This window comes from Etheostoma spectabile, chromosome 20, assembly GCF_008692095.1.
Source record: "Etheostoma spectabile isolate EspeVRDwgs_2016 chromosome 20, UIUC_Espe_1.0, whole genome shotgun sequence".
In the NCBI taxonomy this organism is placed as follows: Eukaryota; Metazoa; Chordata; class Actinopteri; order Perciformes; family Percidae; genus Etheostoma; species Etheostoma spectabile.
The window spans coordinates 22,102,267-22,110,408 of NC_045752.1; the positions used below are offsets into that span (position 1 = coordinate 22,102,267).

The window sequence follows — 8,142 nt, forward strand, 5'->3', positions numbered from 1 at the left end:
GGTCCTATTTGTCAGTGGGAAGATTTTACTGCTGGTATACTTTTGTTTTAGTCTTTTTAAAACACTCCCTCCTTGCGGCGGGGGTTGGACACATACAAATATGACGTGTGGAGTTCCCCAAGGTTCTATTCTGGGGCCTCTTCTGTTTAACATCTACATGCTCCCCTGGCCCGAATTTGAGAAAACAAAATAAGTTACCATAGTTATGCGACGACACAAATTTACATACCCTTAGGCCAGGGACTATAGTCCATACAAAAACTGACAAGTGCATCGAACAAATTAACGGCTGATGTGCCAGAACTTTTTGAAATTAATGAAGGAAAACTGAGGTGGTTGTTTTTGGAGCAGAGAGGAACGATTAAAAGTCTGCGCTCAGCTTCAACAACATGTTAAAAACAACAGACAAAGCCAAAATCTTGGGTGTCATGGGACTCGGACCTGAACTTTAACAGCCACATAAAACAATTACAAAGTCAGCCTCTACACCTAAGAACTATCAAGGGTTAAGGACTTATGTGTCAACAGGATTTGAAAAACTTGTCCATGCCTTTATCTTCAGTAGACTTGATACTGTAACGGTTTTCTTTACAGGTCTCCCTAAAAAATCAATCAGACAGCTGCAGCTGATTCAGAACGCTACTGCTCGAGTCCTCACTAAGACCAGAACTGGATCCATCACGCGGTCCTCACTAACCAGAGACTGGATCACATCACTCCAGTTCTGAAGTCTTTACACTGGCTTCCTGTGTCCAAAGATTGATCAAAGTACTCTTGCTAGTTTATAATCACTTAACGGTTTAGTCCAAAATACATTTCTGATCTGCTACTACACTATGACCCCCCAGACCTCTCAGGTCATCTGGACGTCTGCTACTAACTATGACCCCCCACCTCTCGGTCATCTGGGACAGGTCACTTTCTTCCCCAGAGTCAGAACTAAACAGGGTGAAGCATTCAGTTTCTATGCTCCTCATATCTGGAATAAACTCCCAGAAACCTGTAATCCGCTTGCTACTCTCAGTTCTTTTAAATCAAGGCTGGACCTTTCTCTTTGATCTGCCTTTCTTTAAATGACTGCTCATTTCTTTAAATTTCTTATGCTGCACTGTAACTTTTATTCTTGTGTTTTATGTGTCTATTTTTTTAACTGTCTATTCAGTGTTTTACCAGTTTTTAATGCTTAGATTTTTAACTGTTTTACTTGTGTTTTATCTGTTTAACTGATTTTGTGTAAAGCACTTTGAATTGCCCTGTTGCTGAAATGTGCTATACAAATAAAGCTGCCTTGCCTTGCCTTGCCTTTAATGCAATATCTACATTGCCCATTATCAGCAACCATTGATCCAATGTTCCAAAGGCTCATAATGTTTATAATCTGATATCATTTTTAAAAACTAACTAAGAAGACAGTGGAGATCTCTTTTGCAATTATGTAATCACATAATGTTAAACTGCTGCCCTGATTAAAAAAAAAACAATGCAACTGATCTCAACTGTATATATTTGCATTCACTTCAAATGCAGTTGCTCATATAAAAAAAATTGCAGGTGAAGAGAAGAAGACTTGATACAAGTGAAATATTATCTGTTACCTCAATGATGAACCAGCCTGGCTCAGCCACCAGCGTCAGGGGGGAGACAAACCTCCCTCCTTTGAAATGGAAACGTTCAGGGATCTCCTGTCTGGCATAGACACGCATGTTAGGGACCTGGGACAACGCGGCATACACCTGGCGTAACACACACATACACACAAACAGTGTTAATTTAACACCAAACCTTTCTACAAAATATAGCTTTACTAACTAGTGATAGTTGGTCGTTGCTATATATGCTAAAAAAAGAAATCTAAACTGTAATTTGAATGTATAATCAGTCTGTCCTTTCAGGCTCAGGTTGATGTTATAATAATACCTGTATAAGGACACGTATTTGAAGAGGTCCTCTCATTTTCCCTCAGAGTATGCGGTATGTTTACGGTATCTAGTCATTGAAGCATATTTCTGAGCTAGGGGTGCATGATATATACTGTAGATTTAATATCTTTATATCAATATTATATCAAAAATGTTAAGATTTTTTTTCTTTTTGTGGGGCGATGCCTCCCGTCCGTTGGTTGTGTGGCTTAGTTGTGTTTGATTTAGAGCCTGCTTGAAACGCTATAATGATCATGTTTCTTGGCCAGTTACCGTGCCACTTGCACACGTTAGTGCACGTCAGCGCGCGGGTCCACTACTGTGACAAACCCTATGGAGAATACCACATGACGTGTGTCCATATTTCGACAGAGTGACAGTGTAGGTGAAGCCACTACAGTCGGCAGAACAGCTGGAGAAATTTGCACAACCGCAGGCCATAGACAGTTAAAGAAATGGACCAACAGACCCCGTTGTTCTGGACGGAGACCAGTAAAGGTTATTAGAAGCACTTTTCCGGTGAGTGCTGAGCGTTACTGCGCAGCCTCTAACTGATGGGCAACCTGTCTGAAAGTTGGAAGTCTTCTGGTAGCTGTGCCAAGCGAAATCTCAATCATTCCCAATCAGCAAAGACGGAGAGCGTAGGTATATGTTAGGAGATAACATAGGCACAAGCTAATTATTGCTAACTAACATGCTAGTTAACATTAGTAATTAAACCTAAACAGCTAATGTAAGTCCAAACTGTCTGCGACCTTCTCCTGTACTATACGGTAATTCCTCTACTGTGCAGTAAGTCGCGTGGTTATGACACAATCGTTAGCCTATTTTTTCAAAAACATCTCCTACGGAGGCATAACTTGAGCTACAAGTTAACGGAGCCTTTTGTACATTGTCGTGTTCCTTTAGAAATAAACAATAGGTCTTTAAATGCTTCAGATGTTATTCCCTGTCAAAGTGGCGCCAAAATTAATGGCAGTAAATGGGATGCTAACGGCAGGTGATGGCTTGGTAGAATCAAAATGGCGCCATAGGAGCTCCGCTTAGAAAGGAGAGGCTTACCCCCTTGACGCCGGCAAACAAAACAACGTGCTGGAGATCCCAAGAGCCTGGGCGTTTCTCTTACATGTGTTTGTGTACGATTAATAGACAGCAATCACATTTTTGGCGGATGACCACGATCTTTCACGACACCGCTAGCCGGTAAAACCACAATCATTACAACTTCCATGGAGCAACACCCTGCCCCTGCACTGCTGTACTGCGCATGCGGAGACACACACACACGCACAGAGATTCCTCGGTTTATAGTTAGACATTGTCGGGCAACAACCTTGTATGTCCAGAACAAGTGTTTTTTAGGAAATACAAAAAAAGGCTAATTTGAAAACGTTTCATTGAGCTTTACCTCAGAAAAAGTCAATTGAATTTTCCTCAACCAATAGATTTATGAAAAGAGTTGTGACAGAATGACAGCGATATTGTTGCTGTCAGACAGGAACCTTGTATCTCTATATTTTGTCATTTTAAATTCTTTTCATGAATCTATGTTATTGGTCACCGTTTTGATCTGTAAATGTAAATGTAAATGTCTCCTAGAATCATTCACAAAGAGCATCGATGGCAGAGCAGAATATACAGATTGTGGCCTCACCTCTTGATACTTGTTATCTTTGGGCCACAGACTGACCACCGGTCCCCTGTCCATCATCTTCACAATGGCTGTCATGTTGATATACTTGTCCAGCTCTATGACCTTCTCCATCCACTGGATCTTTGTCATACCGTGGTCTGAAAACAGCATAATGTTCAGCTGGTTCACCATCTTCTTCTCCTGCAGAAAGACCACAAGCAACAGAAGCAGCTGAAAAAGTAAACTGCGTGACAGGAGAAGCAGTAGAAGCTGTAATTGTAATAAGGATCATGGCTGACACCAAATGTTTCTCCCACACCCTGTATTCTGCACAGGTGGCCAACTTATACAAAGCCACCTCATTCCGTTTAGCCAAAGATTTGAGCTTCTAAACTCTTTGATTTAGCAAGCCGGTTTGGAATCTACAACCATGGGCAACGTCAACTTGTGACAAAACTACACTTTGCGTAGTTTAGTTTATTCGCTCTAAACCAGTTGATGGAAATGCTTCTAATTCGCATTTTCTTTTAAATTTCAAAAGTTTGCTTAAAATTCGCTCGACAATTAGATGGAAACATGACTATAGGTAGGGATATTACTTACTTTGATTTTTCTGTTGAGAGTCTGCATAGCGAGATCCAGCTGTCGCACAGCTGTCCGGACCTGTTCAGATTCTGGGCCGAAGTGATGGCCCTCCACATCTATCTTCTCATAATATACTGCTGCCATGCCTGCTTGGCCCGACCTACACACACACACACACACACACACACACACACACACACACACACACACACACACACACACACACACACACACACACACACACACACACACACACACACACACACACACACACACACACACACACACACACACACACAACACACACAACACACAGTTGACAGCTCTGTTCCATGTATGGGCAAACAGTAACCCATGGGTCACATGACATCATTGGGTCGTTACCTCAAGACATTGAGAGCGCTCTCTATCGCATCGGTGAGGTTTTTCTCTGACGGGTTGGAGACGTATTGCTCACAGAATGATGGACGGACACTCAGAATCTCCACCTCGCAGCCTGAAGACACACACGTGATAGCACTGCATTATTTATAGACACTTCTTAGGATGGTTAACATCGCAAATAGAAGCACACAGGCCTTGAAGTTAGTTCTTTCCCCAAATTTAACTTGATCATTGGGCATTGGTGCTCAGGAGGCGGACTTTGTTCTAATAACTCTATCTCTAGAAATAAATAGAAGGAGGACTTTGTACTTACTGGTGTTCCTATCCACCTTATATCATGGTCCTATAACTGCTTACAGTGGGGCTCAAAAGTTTGGGCAACCCAGGTAAAAATTTGTATTAATGTGCATAAAGAAGCCAAGAAAAGATGGAAAAATCCCCAAAAGGCATCAAATGACAGATTAGACATTCGTATAATATGTCACAAAAAGTTAGATTTTATTTCCATCATTTACACTTTAAAAATAACAGAAAACAAAAAAATGGAGTCTGCAAAATACATCAAGCGCCCAAACGCGCTCTTGTCACATGACCAATTTATGCTTCCATGACAACTATCCAAATATCTGATATCATGGAACTAGCACTGGATCTGTTTTTTTAAGTGGCAGACTAAAACCTATAAAATTTCATTGTGTTTTATCCTATCCAATTTCCTATATTTTTAATCAAATTTTCTATGATGTATTCTGATCAAATGCCACCCTGCCTGGCTGATTATTGATCACGGGGGGTGCCACCCCATTTATTGTGCACAATAATTACAAGTAGCAGTCGTTGGCAAAGAAAACTCTTGTCCCTCAAACAATACTCATTTAATATGTATTAAAGGAAAAAAGTACACAAGTAAAAGCAAAATGAGAGTCTCAAAATGCTTTCTGTGAAGACAAGCCTTAAAACAGTCAGTTTGCCTTTGCAGTTTCAGTTGAGTGTTACATTGTGTGTTGCTCACCGGGCCAGTAGTACATGAAAACCTTCTTTCCCAGTTTTTGCAGGGTGACCCATAAAGGCTCCGATCCATCCCACCAAAGAGGCAAGCGACTGTCAGGGTTGACCCCAATCAGGAACTCCTTCTTGGAGGCCTCATCCCACATGAAGTTTCCAGTCATCTGATGGACGTCACAGTGACGGCCTATCAACAAAAAATAGCTTAGACTGAGTATCCAAAGCCTGGATATTATTATGATTAGTATTCCTCTATATATCATAGAGTTCCATTGTATTAAAACCTGTGGGAAGAATTGTACAATTACACAATCAACGTTGTATAATGTTTTCAACATATTTACTGCATATGTAATCAAGTATTAATTCCCCAATGATTGATCATTCGGAACGTGTATTATGTAGCCTCACCCGAGTGAACTGTTACAATAGGTCTAGAAGAAGGCTTGTGGAATGAAGTGATTTGTTGGTTTAGCGTTAACTGTAAATTAGAACTGAACAGTTTCCTCCAAGGGAGGTAACGAAAGGGTCAAAGCCTCATACTGGGAAGAGACAGCTAAGGTTTTGTTAGTAATTAATAGTCTGAGAATGGATAGGAGCTCATTTTGGCTCAAAGGGGGAAAAAAAAGAAAAGGGTGTAAGAGATGGAAAAATCTGTCTTGGGAATGCACTCTTCGATCAAAGCATTAAAGTACTAAGCGTTAATAAAGTGTGACAAAACTTTGAGAGATTCTTGTCTTGTTTTTCTTTTGTCAAAGGGGAATTGCAACATGACCACGTCAAACACATTGTTGCACTGGGTGCGTGTTCTTTCATCACAATGAACATACCCAGTGTAGTTTTTAAGAAAGTACTGAGACTTTAAACTATAACAGAAATTACAGAAACTATCAGAAATTAAACTATATGCATGTGAGGTGTGTTTCTAAGCTTCTTTGGTGGCAGCCAATGGGCTTGAAGCTGCCACAGGGCCATAGAGAGGAGTAAATAAGTATTGAGAGATGGACTAACACATTGTTGGTTTTGATCTGAAATTCATTAAATTCAGGCTAAAGCAGAGAAAGAGTCTGCATTAAGCAGGACTGGCTGGCGCGGGGATAAAGCGAGGTGTCAACGGACTGGATGCATGCATGTGTGTGTCTCCAGCCAGCCAATCCAGAGTCTATCCACAGAATGTGCTCTATCAAAACACACACATCAGCACATCATCAGGGGGCAGGCTCCAAAACTCACATCCCGTTGGCCAGGATGAGCTGTTGTTTATAGGGCTTAGTAAGATAGGGAAGTGCAACACAAAGGCATGCCTCACACACACACACACACAATATCCATTTCACCGAGTCATCATCCTCAGTCAGTTACGTGTTTAATTTTTTGCCCAAAGACTTTTGTTTTGTCCTTTCCACACATTAGGCTAATCTATAATATGCAAATTCTTCTATCCACTCGGTTATATACTTTTTAGGGCTGGGACGATTCGTCGATGTAGTCAAAGTCATCGGTTACGTAAATGTGTCGACACAAATAATTTGCGTAAATAAGCGTAAAAATCTAAAAGTATGGATTCCTTAGGTTTAACAACACGTTGAGAAAATAAAGCTTGCACACGATCTTCTAAAGCAGTGTTTTTTTAAACTTTTTTCAATATTGTACCCCCTTTGAATTGTTTTTTTCAGCCAAGTACCCCGTGACCAGCTCAAAACATTGTTGGTAGAAAAAAAAAAAGTCTATATAAAAAAGTACTATACAGCGCTGGCAGTGATATATTACCTAAACTGCAACCTTTTTTAAACAAAAACATTTAAATGCTACAAAACAAATGTTTTGAATCATTTACATGACTCATTCATTATTAGAGTATAATAATTTTAGGAATTATGTATGACATATTTTTAAATGAGCATTTTGCAAATATTTCACGTACACCCTGCAGTATTCCAAAGTACCCCTAGGGGTAAACGTACCCCCATTTGAGAAACACTGGTCTAAAGTGTTGGAGGTATTACTCAAAATACTCCGCATTCAGGCCACATTGTTTCAGATATCTCACGAGTCCTTCATAATAGGCCACGTACTAAACAAATGTCGGGTTTAAAATAATCGGGATCGGGCTCATAGTTAAGGAGAGAGAAAAATTGCACTTTTTCTATAGTTTTTTTTATTTTTAAGTTTTTTAATTTTGTATTCCTCCTGAATGTGACTTTGTTTTGTTGTTGGACTAATAGCCTACATCTGGCTTCAGGCTGCACTGCAAATTCATTTTACTTCAACAGTGCAGTGTTAAACAATTTTAATAAACAGAGATTCTAACCTTACTGAAATTTGTTTTGTGTAAATTGTTAATAATTGAGCAATGGGAAAATAATCGCCAACAGAAAAATGAATCGTTAGATTAATCAAAAAATGAATTGTTAGATTAATCAAAAAATGAATCGTTAGATTAGTCGACGAATTGCAAAAATAATCGCTAAATTAATTGTTTAAAAAAATAATCATTTGGGACAGCCCTAATATTTTGATAACAAATGCATACAGAATCAGATTCAGAATCAGAAATCCTTTATTGATCCCCAAAGGGAAACTCTGTGTTGCAGTTGCACAAATATTATAAATATC

At 39.7% G+C, this 8,142-nt stretch overlaps 1 protein-coding gene across 1 annotated transcript in view; it reads right to left on the reverse strand.

The window, feature by feature from the left end:
* Window positions 1-8,142, reverse strand: part of enpp6 (ectonucleotide pyrophosphatase/phosphodiesterase 6) — a 35,457-nt gene that overhangs the window by 14,722 nt on the left and 12,593 nt on the right. The window contains exons 2-6 of the mRNA XM_032499932.1: window positions 5,534-5,713; window positions 4,522-4,633; window positions 4,156-4,297; window positions 3,574-3,753; window positions 1,596-1,733 (exon numbers count right to left, since the gene is read on the reverse strand). Of these exons, the coding sequence (XP_032355823.1) occupies window positions 1,596-1,733; window positions 3,574-3,753; window positions 4,156-4,297; window positions 4,522-4,633; window positions 5,534-5,713 (752 nt within the window). The remainder of the gene's footprint in view (window positions 1-1,595; window positions 1,734-3,573; window positions 3,754-4,155; window positions 4,298-4,521; window positions 4,634-5,533; window positions 5,714-8,142) is intronic.